This window comes from Canis aureus, chromosome 24, assembly GCF_053574225.1.
Source record: "Canis aureus isolate CA01 chromosome 24, VMU_Caureus_v.1.0, whole genome shotgun sequence".
Classification (NCBI taxonomy): Eukaryota; Metazoa; Chordata; class Mammalia; order Carnivora; family Canidae; genus Canis; species Canis aureus.
In genome coordinates, this window is record NC_135634.1 from 17,618,328 (window position 1) to 17,637,280 (window position 18,953).

Here is an 18,953-nt window from a genome sequence, read left to right on the forward strand (position 1 = left end):
ACCAGTTCACTGCACGTAGAAATGCACCTTCTGTTTAATCAAGGTGTAAGCCCACCCCCACCCTCGACCCACGGCTACTCTGCTCTAGGGAATCGGGAGAGAAATCGGGGTGAAGACACAGTGCCCTGGGGGAAGCTGCAGAGACGGCAGGGAGGGGGGCAGGAGAGGCTGCGGGGAGCGCGCCGGAGCGCCAGGTGTGGCGGAGCTGCCGCAGCCCCGCCGCCCCTCCCCGAGCCCGAGCCCGAGCCCGAGCCCGGAGCCGCGGGCTCCGGGGCCCTCCCCTCGCGCTCCCCGCGGGTCCTAGCGCCGACGCGCCGGCCTCCTCCCGGGCGGGGCTGAGAGCGCGGGCTGGAGGCTCCCGGCACTCGCACCTCGCTGCGGAGGTTGCTAATATTGGGACCTGCCGCAGCGGTAGCGGCGGGAGACCGCAGCACTGCTGCCACCCCGGGGGCCGCTTCTCCCTGCCACCGGATGAAAGACTTAAATAACCCTCCCGCCTCAGCCTCTTCCCCACCCCCACTGCGCACAGCCACCCACTCGGCTCCATCCGAACGCGGGTGAGTGGCACCGCGGAACGCCGGGCGCGCCCTTCCCCCGCAGCCAGCTCCGGACGACCCTCGAGCTCGCCCGCTCGGCGACCCTTCCCCCAACCCGGGCCGGGGCTCTCCTCTCCTCCCTCCCGCGCCGCCCCCACCACCCCAGCCGACAGTGCCAACCGAGCCTAAGGAGTGGAGATGTCACTTCCTTGGCGACACCTTTCTCCAACCTCCAGGACTGGGGGTGGAGTGGGGTGGAGTGGGGTGAGGGGTGACGACGTCTAGTTCTTGTTTGATGATCTCTATTCAGCTGCTGTAGCAGCCGTCCTTGTCTGCTGACCCCAGAACTCGCTTCTTGGGTTCTCTCCACCCTCGTGGTCCCCACAATTCCACTCTCGCATCCTCACTCTCCCCTGTGGATTTACTGGATTTCTAATGACTCGACTGCATTTAGCGAACGTCCTACCCTAAAGGTGACTGCGCTAACATTTTTTTTTTTTTAAAAAGCCCATGGGGGTGGGGCCGTGGAGAACCCCCACTGGAACATCCCATAATCTCTCCAGGCCGGGGAGCAGCCGGGCTGCACCGGGTTCCGAGCGCCCTCTCCGAGGCCAGGATCGGCGAACACACACAATGAGGCTGCCCTGGCCCTGCGGCGGTGAACCCCGCGGCGCTGCCCCTCGCCCCACCCCTCCCAGCCCGGAGGCCGGGGCCCGAGCCGGGGCAGGCCGCGAGCTCCGCTCCCCGAACGCCGTCAACAATAGCTCGGCGCCCCCTGCACCGCCTCGGCGGCCCTTTGTCCCCCCACCCCTTGCCCTGTGGCTCCGGCCTTGTCGGCCGGGCCCCGGACCCACCTCCCGGGCACAGCGGAGCCATCGACTCTCCGAGACCTGGCTGCGTGCTTCGGCGGAGGGAGATGGGTCCGAGCGGACACCGGGGAGGTCAAGGGTACGACCTGCGGCCGGTCCTCGGTCCCCGCCACCCGTTCGGCCGCCGCGGTGCGCGCCTCCGGCGGTTCCCACACCGCAAAGACCGCGCTGCCCGGGGCGGCGGCCGTCGGCCCCGCGCGACCCACACTCACACACAAAGAGGAAGCGGAGGGGCTAAACGTGGGCCAGAAACAATCTCATTCCCTAAACCCCGCCAGAGGCGCGCCAGCCCCTGCCCGTCGCCCCCGACACGAGGCGTCCCTGCAGCGCCGAAGGGCGCGCTCCAGCCGGGTAGAAAGGGGGGCGGAAGCGGAGTGCGTTTAGGACCGCGCGGAGCTGGCCCGGCGGCCGCCGAGAGCGCGGGGGGCCCGGGCGGCCTCGGCACCTGCCGGCCCCGCGCGCGGGAGGACCCGGGCTCCCGCCGCCAGGCGCACCTAGGCCGCCCGCCCAGGGCCCTCGCCGTCCGCCCGCGCGGTGCAGGTGTCCTCGGTGGCCGTGCGACGCCGCACGCTCGGTCCCCCACCCACGGCCGCCCACCGCCTGCGGTTGGAGTACCGCACGCTCGGCACCGGGGCAGCCCTTAAAGCGGCCGGATACAGCAGCACTTGGAGTAAAGTTTAGTCCTCGCTGTGCAACAATCAGACCTGAGTTTATCTGGGGGTGGGGGGGATGCAGTTATATTTCAACTGAATAATTGCCAAGCAAAGAGCTACAGCTTTGTCTTTTCTTTTTTGAAGCAGAGGGGAGACTGCCACAATTTACACTAGGAGGTTCAGCTTGGGGCTTGGGGCTTGGGCTAGGCGAAGAGCAAAGGGAAAACATCCTGGGGATGGTCCCAGACCATCCCCATCCTCACCTCCTGGCATCATCGACAGCCCCACGAACCTAGACAGATAGTTTAGGCTGTGCTCAACATCTGGCATTAAAGCATGAGGAAGAAAAATCACAGGACTTCGTTTTTTACGACCTAGTTTAAGTGTTGTCAGGTGGGTTCACTGAGAAGTTAACTCCTTCCAACAGTCTGGCTGTCCAACTGGCGCTTTCTTTCTTTCTAGTCACTAAGGAGAACAACCGAGACTCCCTTCGCGGGCACTGAGCTCCCTGACACTGTGCTGGGCTCTGGGCGGCCCCCAGGCACCTGTGTGCAGGCATCAGGGTGAGCTCGGTCACCAGCTCTCGGGGCTGCAGCCCTCAGTGCTGAGTCACAAGAACCCTCCTTGGGAAATGAAATCCTCCGAATGCCCTTTAAAATTAGCTCGCAGCGTTTGCACGCGCGCGCACGCACGCCGGAGAGCCACCCAGGAGACCCACGCGGGGCTGCACACGTTAGTGATAACTTGATAGCTGCAAGGACAAACGCCCCCGGTGAGCGTTCTGCCCCTTCCCGAGTCCTGTTCCCCCAGCGCCTCTGCCTCCGCTGCTCTCCGAGTCTAAAATATGACTTTCTTCCTCCCCGCAGAACAATCCGTCAGCAACCTTCGCCTACGGGGTTTTCAGACCCTCACGGTGGGAATAAACAATACGCTTAATTTACAATTCAAGCAGTACACTTATTAGAAGAAAAGGAGAAGGAGCAAAAACTTCCTTGGGCCATAAGATGATAACCACTGCCTCAGCAAAATGCATTTTCAAGTTCTCAGTAGTTAATGATTAAAGCTTTAAACTCGTGCAATCAGCCCATTCAAAAGAAACTTCCTAAACCCCATCTTCCCGAGTATCTGATGCAAAAGAACTAGAGACTTTTGTTATATTTATAAATCATGTCCTCCTTTTAAAAAAAAGTCGCGGGGGGGGGGGGGGCTTTCAATGTAGACTTGCATCAGTGCCAGCGGCAGATCTGCAATTCCCGAGGCTTTTTGTTTTTTCCTTCTTTTTTTTTAAGCTGGCAAGACAGAGACAGAGGGACAGACCCCTTCCCGCATCCCTCCTCCCCACCCCCACCCACCCACCCCCGGGCCGCCACCTTCTGGGTACTTATAACCCGGACAGGTCATTGCACGGACATTAAAGGGTTAATGGTATACCTACCGAATCGGCTGTGGTCTTTCCTGGTTCCCTGGATAGTACCATTGGGGAAGATTTCTAAGTGAAATCCAGTCCTGCAGTATAGCTGCCTCCGCCTGAGAATCCCCTTTAAATGATCCAAGTCTGTGACTGCGGGTCCCCTGGGAAGCCCCCCTGCTTCGGACTGACCCAGGTGGTCACTTAACAAAACCGGACTGTCCACCGGCAACACGGGCACATTCCCAAACGGTACCGCATCCTGCACACCGAAATAGTTCCCAACTTCACCTAAGGGAGCCATCAGAGGACTCGGCTTTTGGAGCACAGGAATAAACAATAATGACGGTATCAACCCAGAAGATATTAGGCGAGGTATATCCAACTCCCCTCCCTTACTGCAGTTGCAGAGAGAGAAAAAAAAAAAAAAAGGTTCTTTTCTTCAATCCATTAAATGCATAAATAAAAGTAATCTGCTGTTTCACTGGCACAGGTTCAAGGTCAAACCACTGATAGTCTAAGAAACCACCACTTTATACTCACACACTGACATATTGATAAACATATCTATGTATCTCTATAGATAGATCCCCAGCTCTTAGCAGGCAGGAAGGTCTTCATCCCATCCGACCGTAATAAGGAAAAAAAATCCGTAGTTTCTCCATTTGGTTTGAGATCAGAATGACCATAGCAACTTAAATGCCTAGGCGTTATTATAGGGATTTTTAAGATGCACGGGCTACGTCAGAATTTACGGATCCCGACTCCAGGAAGGCATGCGCTGTTTTTACTCTAACCGACTCTGCAGACATCAGCATGAATCCTTTAAGGGGAAAAAAAAAAAATCTCACGTTGGCGGTGGCGACAAAATCTCCCCTCCTGGTCCCCCCTCCAAAAATAATAATAATAATTTTTTTAAAAAAGAAGAAGAAAAAAACTTTAGGCGTCCAAAGCTAGTATCCAGAATTCTCCGGAGGCTCGGCAGACGTCCATTGGCTTAGAACGGGTGGCGAGCGGCGAGCGAGGAGAGCCACGGCCGGGAGCTCGCGTGCCGCCCGGGCTGCCGCGAACAGGTGTCGCCGCGCCGGCCCGCGGAGCGTTGTACCGGGCGGAGCGCTCCTCCTGCGCAGCCCCCGCCGGCGCGCAGAGTGGCGCAGCAGCGGCATTGGGCTGGGTTTAAGGTAGCGCCGCGGCCGCCCGGGCGCCCCGCGGTCCTAGCGCCCGTCCGCCGCTGCCGCAGGCCCGTGCCGCGTGCCAGAGCGCGGGACTTCCCAGGGCACAGCCGAGGTACCCGCTTTACAGAGAAAGATGCGCGGAGAGCGCCGGCGGCCGTACGCCCGAGTGTCCTGCGGCACTGCATCTGGTAGCCTAAATCTTCCTCGGTGCATTGGTAGAGGTTCGGACTACGATTGGGAAAGTAGTTTTCACATGGACTCTGTAATGTTGCATTGCATTATAAAATAAAACTTACTTGGAAGAGTTGGAGGGACGTGGGGTTGACTCAGTTAGCTTGAACGGGCACGGCAGTTTCTCTTGCATTCTCCTGCCAGACACACAGAAGCGCCAACTGTGTTGCAGGTAAGCCGGATGGATGTGAGCCCAGCCGTGAGTGTGTGTGTGTGTATCACACACACACACACACACACACACACACACGCCCGCACAGAGGCACCAGTGGCCTGTTCTGTCCCAGGCTTCCCGGCGGCAGGGGTCGGGGCAGGTATGGGTGCAGCCCGCCGCCGGGTCCCGGCCGCCGCGGTCCAGTCGGCAGGGGGGCGCCAGAGGAGCGCCTCGGTCCCCGACTCGGACGGGCACGCGCACCTTTGGAGAGCCGGGTGGAGGAGCGCCAGTGGGCCCAGGTAGGGGAGCCGTGCCGCCCCCGCTGTTTCAGCCCGTCCGCGGTTGGGGAAGCGCCGGAGGAGGTCCGGGGTCCCTCCCTTAGGGCCGCAGGCCCCGCGGAGCCGCGTGGGGGGCGCCACGGGGCCAGCAGCCGCGCCTTCCTGCTCCGCCTCGCGGGGCCGCAAGTGGAAGCCTGAGCTCCGGAGCCAGGCTCCGCTTTCCGCTCGTGGCCGGCGGCCCTCGCGCCCAGCCACAGGCCGGACAAAGACACCCGCCACCGCGGGCCTCGAGGGGCCCAGAGCCGGCGGCGCGCTCCGCTCCCGGGACAGCCCGCGGGCTCCTGGGTCCCCCGAGCCGCCCCTGCCCCGCCCCGCCCCCGCCCCGGCGCCCACCCGCGGGCCACCCTCCTCCCCGCGCCTCTTTGTTCACATTGTCTTAGGGAGGGCTCGACTCTCGGGTCAAGATGGTGAAAGTTGCCGAGACTCGAGCTCAGCTCCAGACGGCAGGACGTTCGAGGGGGCAGCAAAGGCGAAGCGGAGCCGGGACCCCTGCGCCGGGAGGGGGCATCCGCCTTTTGCGGGGGGGCCGCCTCGGGGGTCAGCTACGGGCTGGAGGTGAGACACTGGGCTGGCCCTGCTCGGGACACAGCGGTTTCACCCGTGGACGTAGGGGAGTCGTGAATGTGCAGATTTCTCGGGCGCAGGAGGTGCGGCGACCTGGAGCGACCTTGCCCTGCCCCCGGGGTGGGAGGCGGGCTGGGGCCCGGCCGGGGGAGGCGAGAGGGGAGGTGGTCCTCCCTCCCTGCGGTTCCCACACCCCTTTGCCGCAGTCCCAGGTCATTGGGTGTCCGCGGGCTGGCTCCGTGCGTCGTGCTTACGTGTCGAGGAAGCACCCGAGCCCTGCCCCGCGGCATCTACGGCGGTCACATCCGCGGTGGGCTCCGACGCTGAGTGCCCCGGGGCAGACACGAGAAGCCGGGGCGGCGGGAGGGGCGGGGCGGAGGGGGGTCACCTCTCCTAACCCGCCCGAGTAGCTGGCATCAATCACCGAGGCAGCCGGCGGCGCTGGGCGAAGCGGGGCGGTCCTGGACCCTCGGGGACAGCCTGCTGGCAGGCTCACTTCCTTACAAACCTGGTCAGCGCAGGCGGGCGGGACCGATGGGGAGAGGGAGACCCTCGGTAAGGGAAGGCACGGGCGGCACGTGGACATTTCCACTGAAGACAGGACTGGGACAATTTCCACCAGTCGTCTCCCACCACATTCTTTCGGTCTGAATTTAGACTGTGAGCCAATGAGCAAAGACCATTTCCGCTTCCGAATCCCGCAGCCTCGTGACTGTCACTTTAAAAAGGATGCAGCAGTGGGAGACAGGGCTAAGTAGCTGATAGAGCACTTTCCCGGTTAGAAGCAGTTTGCCTGCTCGAGCATCTACTCTACTGCGGCGAATTTAATCCACATTTCCTCTGCATCCCTAACTCTACCTGCAGGAAGCTTTTGCTGCTTCCTTGTCCTCTTAACTTGCTGGTCAGGTTTCATTCTCTCCTTCTGTTTGGTCCTGTTTTCCTATTACAGTAATGCAAACAGTATCTTTCCTTTTATTGATCACATCCCTTTTTCTCCGGAACTCACTCCACTGGCTCTGTCTGGCTGACTTCCTCAAGATTCCCTTCCAGCTCTGCCATGATCACCAGCTCCTATGTCCACGCCTGTTTGCGTATATTTTACAAGTGTTCTTCAATGAGTACATAGATGTTAAGCTCCAAGAGGAATGAGGCCTTGCTTTCTAGACCTGTGGTGTAATTGGCTTAATAACACCTGCCTTGGAAGATTGTTGTTAGGAATAAAAGGAAAAACGCACATAAAACAGGCAGCACACAATAGACACTTAAGACAGAGTAGCTATTATTATGCTGATCCTAATGTAGTTCCCCCTAGATTTCTGCCCATGAGATATTCAGCAAATACTATTACTGATTTCAATCCCAATGCTCTCTCAGGCTATCTCTTTTTAAAATATTTTAATCCTTCTGGTTTTCTCTTTTTTCCAGTTTGTCATCTTTTCTGCTGATCATTTAGTGCTTACACTCAGGTGGGAATAAATGATGAGGTAAGTGAAGACAGATACAAAGATAAATGAGACTAGAATAGGCATCAGCAGATGTGGAACTAGCTTGTCCAACCCTCCCTGCAACCTCACGATCTACTCCCTATGATTACTGATACCCCCTCCATGGGCCCTGGGTAAGTCACTGTAAATATAGGTTTATGATACATGTATGTAAAAATGGCCTGTAAGCTATGAAGTATCTACAGATGTAAGGAGACCACTGGACAAAAGTACTCTGTCCATCTCTGCTGCTTTGCTCATTAACATGTGTCTCCTCCTCTGATTTCCTTGAACCCCCAAATGCATATCACCAAGGAATACTTTCATTCCTTTCCTATAACAATAGAGGTGTAACTGGGCCTCTGCCCTTCTACCTCCATTTCACACATTCTCCCACTCCCACTTTATAACCCTTTGGTCAAAGGCTTTGGATTGGGAACTGTGATGAGTGTGGAGTGGAGAGGAGTGTTTGAGCAACAGACTAGTGTCTGTTGCTAGTCTGACTCCCATGGACTATGTTTAAGTTTCAATGGTAAGAGGACAGGACTATTGTAGTCAACATTTATTGACTACTTTGCTATGTTCCAGACAGTCTACTAAGTGCTTTTGTGCTTTATCTTTTTAATTTTCAAAACTGCCTTATGAAATCGGTACTATTATTATCCCATTTTACACATGAGAAAACTGACATATTCAGGAAGGGGTACCTGGGTGAGTGGCTCAGACGGTTAGGCATCCAACTCTTGATTTAACCTCAGGTTGTGATCTCAGGGTTGTGAGATCAAGCCCCAAGTCAGACTCCATGCTGAGTATGGAGCTTGCCTAAGGTTCTCTCTCTCTCTCTCTCCCTCTGAGTGTCTGTCCCCCACCCCTCTGCTCACTCACTCTCTCTTTCTCCCCTTCCCTCTCTTAAAAAGATTAAGTAACATGCCTATTGTTACAGTGCCGATAAATGGTGGCGCTAAGTTCATGGGACTTCAGACCGCCATTATGTACACTGCCTTCTATTTTAATAGGCATATACTTCTAAATATTTATAAATGGCATGTTTCCCTAAAATAAATATATAGAAGTAAACATCTTATATACACATAGGATCAATCAGCTAAAAGACATAATAAAGGATTAAAGACCCTAGTTACAATCAGGGTGGGGGAAAGAAAGATAAATTTCCTAGGAATACAATTAACAAAATGTGCAAGATCTAAATGAAGAAATATACTTAAAGCTCCTTAGGGACACAAAAGAATACTTGAACAAATAGAAAGGCATATAGTGTTCTTAGATTTTTTTAAATTCAATTTTATAAATATGTAATCATTCCTAAATTAATCTAAAAACTTAACCTTGATGCTAAAGTTAATATAGAAAATTAAATTTAGGGGTGCTTGGGTAGCTCAGTCAGTTAAGCCTCTGCCTTCAGCTCAGGTCATGATCCCAGCCCCGGCATTGGGCTCCCTGCTCAGCTGAAAGCCTGTTTCTCACTCTCCCTCTGCTGCTCTCCCTGCTTGTGTGCTCTCTCTCTCTCTGTTATTTTTTTTTTTTTTTAAAGATTTTATTTATTTATGCATGATAGTCACAGAGAGAGAGAGAGAGAGAGGCAGAGACACAGGCAGAGGGAGAAGCAGGCTCCATGCACCGGGAGCCTGACGTGGGATTCGATCCCGGGTCTCCAGGATCGCGCCCTGGGCCAAAGGCAGGCGCCAAACCGCTGCGCCACCCAGGGATCCCTCTCTCTCTGTTAAATAAAGAAAGAAAACCTTTTAAAAAAAGAATATTAAATTTAAATTGACAAGAGATATGGAGAGTAACTAGCTATACAATATTTTTTAATATTTTAAAGCTATAGTATCAAAACAGAGTAGTGTTGCTATATGATCTATTTATATTAGAATATCAATAGGGAGATAAAACAATAACAGAATAGAAATCACAGAAATAGACCCAAATACACAGAATAAGTTAATATGTGATAAGGCAAGCAATAGGGGGAGAATGGAATGAACAATTGAGTAAATGGTTTTGAAACAACTGAATAGACAACTGGGAAAACATAAATGGTATGTACTCCTCACAGTTTACATGAGGATACAACCTAAATTGAGCAAATATTTCAATATTTTTTTTAAAAGCCGTAACAAGTACTAAAAGAAACAATGGAAGAATTCTCTTCTAATCTCAGTAGTGAAGGTCTTACTAATTGTATAACAGAACCCAAATGTCTAAGAGGGAATAATGACAAATTCTAACACATACAAAATATTTGTTTAATTGTGTGGAGGGAAAACACAAATTCAGAAGATAAATGACAAAATGAAAAAAAATGTGCATCTCATATCAAGTTAAAGAACTCATTTCCCAGGATACCTGGGTGGCTCAGTGGTTGACCGTCTGCCATGGGCTCAGAGCGTGATCCCAGGGTCCTGGAATCGAGTCCTGCATCCGGCTAACTTCAGAGAGCCTGCTTCTCCCTTTGAGTATGTCTCTGCCCTTTCTCTCCTGAATAAATAAATAAAAACTTAAAAAAAAAAGAACTCATTTCCCTAATATACAAAAAGCTCCTATAAATCAATAAGAAAAATATGACTTCTATTTTCCAGTCTGACATGTAAAGACTTGGAAATCATCACTGCTGTCCACACAAGAAAAAAGTTGGACAAACTAAAGTCAACAGATATTCTTAGATCCCTCAAAGAATTCAGGTCACAGGATAAGCTGCTGCTGTGAAAACTGAAAAGACAGATAGATGTAGAGACTCATACCTTAGAGGAACAGGAGCCCACCTCTGGAACTAGTATCAGTAAGAACACCTAACTGTCATTGATGAATTGTTAGGAGCTCAGTTTGAACAAGCTTGAGAGTTAAAAATTCAGAAAAGGCCTAATCTTAGAAGGGACCCTACACTTTCCTGACATGTACCCCCAAGAGCTCTACCAGATTCTCACTGAGAAGATCTGAGAAAAATTTCTTCCTGCTTCCTTCAGGGAAGGGAGAAAATAACCATTTTGAAATATGCCCAGAGTTCTCTATTCTTCTTAACAAAGCCTGGCCTCGAGAAAAGATATTTTGCCAGCACCTAATCAACCTGGAGGAAGGGAAATATCCACCACCAGGCCCTTCCAGACCTCACTGTGGAGAAAAGGAAATATTCAACTGGGACTTTCTAAAAGACTGAGACCTAGTCATAGGGCCATAGAACATTTCCCCTGCCCCTACATCTTACCATGACATCCAGAGAGCTCCTGTATAGTAAGAAGGATTAGAGCTAAAAGAACTGCAGGACTCAGACCCTATTTTAGAAATCTCTAGGGAAACCCAAAGACAACAAAGGAAACAAAAACAGGGACACCGGAAGAAACTTTAGCCCCTGACCCCATAGCCACTGCAAACAATAAAAACAGCCTAGTTCCTCACCAGATAAATATAAAATCTCCACTAAAGGTGTTTACCTAAGTAATTTTTACCCAAGTCATAAAATCCAGTTTTCAACAAAAAAAATTACACAGCATTCTGAAAGGTTAAAGAATAAAAGCATAATATGAAAAGACAAAGCAAGAGTTAGGAGTTTGGGGATTATCACACCAGGAGTTTGAAATAACTATGATTAGTAAGGTAAGGGCTCTAGTGGACAAAATGGATAACATGCAAGAACAGACAGGTAATGTAAGCAGAGAGATGAAGACTAAAGGAAAGAATCTAAAGGAAATATGAGAAATCCAAAACACTGCAAAAGAAATGAAGAATGCCTTTGATGGGTTCATCAGTGCACAGAACACAGCCAAGGAGAACCAGTGAGATTCCAACATAGGTCAATAGAAAATTCTAAAATTGAAATGCAAAGATAAAGGAAAGAAAGATATGGAACAGAATATCCAAGAACTGTGGGAAAATAACAAAAGAAGTAGCATCCACATAACGGGAATACCAGAAGGAGATGAAAGAGAGAAAAACAACAAGAAACATTGGAAGTGATAACATTTAAGAATTTTCCAAAACTAATGACAGATTCTAAGCCACAGGTCTAGGAAGGTCAGAGAATAATAAGTAGGATAAAAACCAAAAAAATATGCAGTGTATCTCATATTCAACACATATTCCATGTCTAAAGTATAGACAAACATAAAGAGAAAATCTTGAGAAACACCTGGGTCGCTCAGCAGTTGAACATCTGCCTTCGGCTCTGGTTGTGATCCCGGGTCCTGGGATTGAATCCCACATCAGGCTCCCCACAGGAAGCCTGCTTCTCCCTCTGCCTATGTCTCTACCTCTCTGTGTGTGTGTCTGTTGTGAATAAATAAATAAAATCTTTAGAAAACAAAGAAAATCTTGTAAAAGGATAGAGAGGGGGGAGGACATCTTACCTGTAGTGGAACAAGGGTAGAATTACGTTGGACTTCTCCTCAGAAACCGTGCAAGAAAGATGAGAGTGGAATGACATATTTAAAGTGTTGGGGGAAAAAAGAAAAATACTCACAATAGAATAAAATAGTTTACAGAAAATACAAATGGTTCTTAAACATTAATAAATATGCTCAACTCCATTTATATTAAATGCAAAAAACTGTGCAGATATACCATTTTTTACCTATAAATTTGACAAATATTTAAAAATAATATAAAACACTGTGTTAGAGTTTGGAGAATTCAGATGCTCTCATACATTACTGTGGAGATGAAACTTACACAGCTTTTTAAAAAGATTTTATTTATTCATTCATGAGAAACACAGAGAGGCAGAGACACAGAGGAAGAATCAGGGTCCCTGCGGGGAGCCCGATGCGGGACTCCATCCCAGGACCCCGGGATCACACCCTGAGCCGAAAGCAGATGCTCAACCACTGAGCCACCCAGGTGCCCCCGACACAGGTTTTAAGAAGGGCACTTTTGATAATATCTACTTATAAATCACAAATACATAGATCCTCTGACTGAGCAATCTCTCTTCTGGAAATTTATCTTCAATATCTATGTACACATGTACAAAATCACATGTGCAGAAGATTCCTTACTGTAGCACTCTTTGCAGTAGCAAAATAGTGGAAACAGCCTATGTGTCCATCGAGAATGACTGGTTATATGAATTTAAAGAAATCTATAAAATAGAATCTTAAGCAACTTGGTAAAAGAAAAAAAATTGGGAAGCTTTTTGTATACTTCCATGAACTAATCTAATCTGCCATGAACTAATATCAAAGGATATTGTTAAGGAGAAAAAAATACAATCCAGAACAGCTTATATGTTATGGCATCCTGTGTGTCCTAAAGGGAAAACTTTTATATTTATACATGTAAGTAAATATCTCTGGAAATACATACAAGAAACAAAGACAGGGATCCCTGGGTGGCGCAGCGGTTTGGCGCCTGCCTTTGGCCCAGGGCGCGATCCTGGAGACCCGGGGTCGAATCCCATATCAGGCTCCCGATGCATGGAGCCTGCTTCTCCCTCTGCCTGTGTCTCTGCCTCTCTCTCTCTCTCTCTCTGACTATCATAAGTAAATAAATAAAAATTAAAAAAAAAAAAAAAAAAAGAAACAAAGACAATGACTTTCATTGCCTTCAAGAAAAAAAATTATATAGCTAGCGGACAATGGATAGCAAGGAGGATTTTCACTATATACACTTTCTTACCACTTTGAACCACACAAAGTAGTGTTTATTTACAAAAACAGAAGTACGGTTTAATGTTTTAAAGTAATCACATATTCCTCTTTGGAAGGAACGGAAGTACAGTGCCTGATGCAAATGTCTTGAGAGGAACTACAGAAAACATGATCGGGGACCCTGTTCCTCCACACAGCCCAGGTGGGTGAATTAACACATCTCTGAAAATGTAACAGAGTCAAATCCAAATGCTGTTCCTTTCCATCTCTTTCAGTATAATTCTTGTGTTTCCTTAGCATTTTCTCCTGTTAATTTTATCTTTCTTCCTTCCTCTCCTTATTTCTCCTATCATAAAACATGGCTGGGGGGATCCCTGGGTGGCGCAGCAGTTTAGCACCTGCCTTTGGCCCAGGGCGCGATCCTAGAGACCCGGGATTGAATCCCACGTCGGGCTCCCGGTGCATGGAGCCTGCTTCTCCCTCTGCCTGTGTCTCTGCCTCTCTCTCTCTCTCTCTCTCTCTCTCTCTCTCTGACTATCATAATAAATAAATAAATAAATAAATAAATAAATAAATAAATAAATAAATAAATAAATAAATAAAAACGTGGCTGGCAAAGCCCTGGACTTTCTTTACTTCTAATTGTCCCAATATTGGATCACATTGCTAATTCAAAATGCACTACCTTCCACTCCAAGTTCATCCTCATGGCCAGCAAAGCTGCCCAAATTCCAAATGTGACCTCCCCTCCATGTTTGCCTCTTCATTCCCATTTCTCCCCACTTTCCTTTTGGTCACTCCAGCATAACTCATTTTAATTTTTTTTCTTGCCTACTTCCCTAGTTTTATTATTATTTTTATTTCCCCACTTTTAGAATATAGATGGTGTATAAATAATAACAATACCAATAATACTTATCACTCAGTACATGCAAAGAACTTCACATACACTGTTTCATTCAAACTTGATTACAGTATAAATTAGACATCATTACCTCTGCTTGTTAAGGTTGAGGGAACTAAGTTGTAGAGAGCTTTAAAACACTTGACCAGAGTCACACAGCCAGGGAGCAATGGAGCAGGATTCTAATGCAGACCTTCCAACACAAAAGCCTGGGTTTTCCCCTCCTTCTTCTTCCCAGTTTAGGTTAAATTTGTAATCAGACTCCCACTGAGTTATCTGTCTATATTCTCTTCTCCATTTTTTTCTAACTCTGCCCTTTGTTATCATTAACAAGAATGCTAAATTTAATGGAATATCTGTCTGCTTCATTTCTTACACTCCAATGCTTTTTAGTGACTCAATGGGTAATTACCAAGTTAGTATTTTTTAGTAAGTACCTCAAAACATAGACATAGGAAGAATAGAAAAACTTTGAAAGCAAAAATTGTATTAAGAAGAATAAAATAATTCCAGAGGTGTGACTTACATTTTTTGAAGCCATATTTTAAATATAGTAAAGGATGAGCAAAAAACAACAGGCATCTAATTTCTCTTATCTATTAGCCAGCATAAACTTCCTACTTTTGTCAAAGAGTTGCTTCTCTGATTAGATTGGAATCTCTTCACAGTGGGAGAAAACATCTAGAAAATGTTTATTTTTGTACAGCCTATGTTCATTTATATCCATGCACGACTAGATATTGTTGACTATATGCCAGATGTTGCATATAGAAAAGTGGAGGTTATTGCTGATGCTCTATTGCACTAGACAGTGTGTCCCTTTTTTTCTTAGATATGAGGGCTTGATCACATGAATCCAATCAGGAATTTAACTGGTTTGGGGCAGGGTTGCAGTTTTAGGATGAGACTATAGGCCTTTGTCTATAGGCCTTTGTCTATATCCACCCTGTTCCTGGGGCATAGCCCTGCCCTACTTCTGATGGAGAGCCCAGTGGATGTCAGTTTCCTCAACTCTGGGAGATTTCAGACGTTTTCAAACCAGCTTTCCAGGTTCCTTCCACACACACACACACACACACACACACACACACACACACACACATGTCTACATCTGGCAAAAGTCTTAAGGCCAAGAGGAAACAGCCGTGTGCTTGAAGTAGGCCCTGTCCCCCCAGAGGCTTCTCGTTTTTTAAGAATGTAAGCTTGTGGGAGGTTTCATTTGCCCTGTAGAAACTTCCAGCCCCATTCCCCATCATCCTATGAATCCTGATAACTCAGCAAATATTTTGCAGAGAAAACCAGCTCTGCGTGTGAAGCGTTTCAAGTTTCCAATTTGTCACACTAGGCCCTGTATTGTTTAGAGCTTTGCTGGTTTCTCTTCCTTTCATGAGGACCATCTGCCTAAGCCACATCTGATTCTAGACCTGTACCCCAAATCAACAAATGCCACTAGGGCCAAGAACACCTGTCAGTCTTCAACTTGCCTGGGAACAATTCTTCCTTCTCTGTCCTTTTAGTTCATCTAGTACTCATTTCTTCCATGACTGCCTTGTGCCTTCCAAAATCTCATTTTCGTCATTCTTCCAGTTCCTCCTAGTGGCCTGCCTCCACCAACTACGTTCTATCCAAAAGGAAAAGTTTCACATTTTAATCTTGAAGATGTGAAGGTGATTATCATAATGATTCTACCTTATACGTCACCGTGTTTAGTCCTTTCTGAAGGTCTTACACATTCACTGTCTCACTTGGTTCAAGACTTCTCCCGGGATCCCTGGCTGGCGCAGCGGTTTAGCGCCTGCCTTTGGCCCAGGGCGCGATCCTGGAGACCCGGGATCGAATCCCACGTCGGGCTCCCAGTGCATGGAGCCTGCTTCTCCCTCTGCCTGTGTCTCTGCCTCTCTCTCTCTCTCTCTCTCTCTCTCTCTCTCTGTGACTATCATAAATAAATAAAAATTAAAAAAAAAAAAAAAAAAGACTTCTCCCAAGTCTGGCATAGGTAAACGAGGCTACCCGACTGGGCAGGAAATCTCTGAAGCACACCCCCCAGGCACAACTGGCACTGAAGGGGAGGAGGCCTCTCCTCAGTTCTTCTGAGACCTAGCTTGTCTACAGTCTCCAAATTAAGGACATAAAAATAAATGGGAGATTTTTACCACGCTAGACAGCATAGTCTTCAACAACTGACTTGCACTTGTTAGCCTTCATTTACAAGAATGCTTGAATACAGACAGATTCAGTGTGGGATTTAAGATGATTAGTGAATCACCTTAAATCTTCATAAATGTAGGTTTACAACATTTATGAAACAATCACCTCAGACAGCATTTTCCACTGAGTTACTGATTGAAGAAAATACAAAATCAAAAATAACATTCCAAAATTTTCTAAGGATATATATATAGCACTAAAAGTGTACCCTATATGAACCTCCTGGCACATAAATTTCATGAATTATGCTGGTATGTAAACTCACCTCTAGATAACCATGCTTGCTTCTCAATGTTGTAGAACTGGGAGGATATGTTTATCCTTAGTATCTCTCTAGATAGGTTTACCAAGCTGACCTTTCAAAGAAATGGAATGTACAACATGTTTAAGTACCTTCTAGAGAGCTTTTGCAATTCAACAAAGTCCCTTTCACTGTAGCAGAGTAGTTCTATTCAGCTAAGCTGGTCTTTGACATGGTGGCCAGCACTACTCATTAGGTATTCTCTGAAGGAGGTCCAGAAAGTCCCTGTGGTCAGAAATCTTCCCCCAGCATTAATGCATAATTTTTTTTTATTTTAGAAATCAGAGGTAGAAGGGGAGAGAACAAGTCCTACTCATAAATTGGCCAGATCCAGAAGACACAGAGTTAATATCAACTTGCATATTTTACTCAAGAACAATGAAATAGCACGAATCCACAAAAAAGTTAAAAAACATAACCATACTCAGCATACAACATCACTATAGATAATTCTGGGGAAGCATTCTTATTTGCAATATACAGGAGCTACTTGAGGGCAAAGGAAGTGAAGTAGTGTTTTTCATGCTATAATTTGATCATGTGCAATTAATTTTAATTGATCAGTCACATTTGGGATTGTTTAATGTGGCCTTATTTACTTCAATGTGTTGAACACCCAGTAAAACAACCAAAGTTTCATAGTATTTCTAATTACACCCAATATGGAAAGAATGCTGTTACTACTTCACATGAAAAGGAGATTCAACTGACAGTGCCCATTCTTAATCTTTGAACATTTCTTTAATCATAGCTTCATTTTACTTATTTTTATTTATTTATTCATTTTACTTTACATCCTTCCATTTGAGTTGAATGATGATGTAGCACTTTTCTCTGTCAATTTTTAAGCATGTATCTGTCTGTGGATTTCAAATGGGAGGGGTGCCAGTGACTAACCCAAAGTCTAAAACTATGGTTTTCCATAGTTAACTTTTCCTTGGTAAAAATTATTGGAACGTGAACTAAATTTGAAAACATAGATTGAAATGAAGCATAAATAGTCATAAAAGAAAAAAAGACATCCTCACTTTGTCAAACTTTAGAAAAATGCTGGCACTGTATGATACAACATCAAACCAGATATTGAGTCTTTGCCCATATTCTTTCCCATGGAACAAGATGAAAAAGAGTGCTCTCCCACAGTCTGTAAATCCCTTTACCCACAGAAGAGAATATGGTGTAAAATAAGCAGACAAGACAGCATGGCAAACTAGAAAGAGTGCATTTTTTGAAAGCTCTGCCATGGCAGACTGGACAAGCTCTTCAGCGACACCCAGACCAATTTCCTCATCTGTACAATGGGGATGCTAATATTTGCCGCATGCTTGTTTAGAGGATAGAAAGGGATACAGCCGATGTGAAATGCCGAACATCTAAAAGGGGCTTACTTAAAGTACATCTTATCAAAGAGTATAAATTGACTTCACTTAAATGGTAAAGCTATTTTCAACAGAAAACTAAATAAATAAAGGAAAAAATGAGATTTATGAAGATTAAGCAATAACAAAGCAGCAAGCAGGGGAAATTTTAAATACAGCATGATTGCCTCTATACAAAAACTGGCATTTGCTTGGGGTAGGGGTTCAGAACGGAAGCCTCAAGGAAATGCACCAAAATGCTTACACTAGTTATGTTATGACTGTGAATATAAGGTATTTTTCCCTCTATTTTCCAGATTTTCAATAATGTGCTTAGTGTTACTTATATAATGAAAATACTTTTCTTTTTTTGAATTTTGAAAGCTAAATGATGCCCCTTTTTTTCCATAGAAATCACCAACTTCCTAGCAGAAACATTTAAAATATTGTTTTAAATACTCCAGAGGGCAGCCCGGACGGTTCAGTGGTTTAGCGCCGCCTTCAGCCCAGGGCGTGATCCTGGACACCGGGATCGAGTCCCACATCGGGCTCCCTGCATGGAGCCTGCTTCTCCCTCTGCCTGTGTGTGTGTGTGTGTGTGTGTATGTGTGTGTGTGTGTGTGTGTGTCTCACGAATAAATAAATAAAATCTGTTTTAAAAAAATCCCTCCCGCCCCAGTGATTGTATTTTAAAAAAATAATACTCCAGAGCTTTTTGCAGTAATTGCTAATAACGTATTTCATTCGATTCATCATTTATTGAGAGCCATGTGCCAGATTCCAGAAGAAAACAAAATAAACAAGATAGGGGCTTGTCCCCATTCTGTCCCTTGATAATAACAATGCTTGTAGTTCTCCTACTGTAAACCAGCTTGAACATTAAGGCTTGAGGTGAAACAGAGGAGAGAGTGAGAGAGGGGAGGGAGAGATTTATTGCAAAAAATTGTGAGGGCTGACAAGGCAAATTCAAAATCTGTGGGGCAGGCCTGCAAACTAGATCTGCTGGAGCAGAAGCTGAAGCTGCTGGGGGAAGGTGAAATGTTTTCTACCTCAGGGAAAGCCCTCAGTTACACTCAAGGTCTTTCAACTGATTGGATCAGGCCCACTCATATTATCCAGGGTAGTCTCCTTTACTTAAAGTCAGCTGATTGTACATGGTACCCACATGTG

General features: G+C 47.2%; 2 protein-coding genes across 11 annotated transcripts in view; one reads left to right on the forward strand and one right to left on the reverse strand.

Moving 5' to 3' along the window:
- Positions 1–6,568, reverse strand: part of FGF9 (fibroblast growth factor 9) — a 35,556-nt gene extending 28,988 nt beyond the window's left edge. The window contains exons 1-3 of one of the 2 annotated variants that reach the window (XM_077868401.1): positions 6,437–6,568; positions 4,938–5,009; positions 3,494–4,289 (exon numbers count right to left, since the gene is read on the reverse strand). In XM_077868401.1, coding sequence (XP_077724527.1) covers positions 3,494–3,770 — 277 coding nt within the window. In that variant the 5' untranslated portion in view covers positions 3,771–4,289; positions 4,938–5,009; positions 6,437–6,568. Of the gene's footprint in view, positions 1–3,493; positions 4,603–4,937; positions 5,010–6,436 lie in introns of those variants that run through there. The other variant, XM_077868400.1, reaches the window with a different exon arrangement.
- Positions 315–18,431, forward strand: LOC144295842 (uncharacterized). Of its 9 annotated transcripts, XR_013362945.1 has the most exons (7): positions 315–557; positions 2,521–2,830; positions 2,925–5,044; positions 7,354–7,412; positions 13,129–13,214; positions 15,504–15,583; positions 18,195–18,431. XR_013362945.1 is itself a non-coding variant. In XM_077868402.1 (4 exons), the coding sequence occupies exons 1-4, from the start codon at positions 5,189–5,191 to the stop codon at positions 18,210–18,212; spliced, it is 321 nt and encodes a 106-aa protein (XP_077724528.1). In that variant the 5' UTR covers positions 5,120–5,188; the 3' UTR covers positions 18,213–18,431. The 9 variants fall into 9 exon arrangements, 1 of the variants encoding a protein (XP_077724528.1); XR_013362943.1 differs by lacking the exon at positions 15,504–15,583; XR_013362948.1 differs by lacking the exon at positions 7,354–7,412.
- The last annotated feature ends 522 nt before the right edge of the window (positions 18,432–18,953 follow it).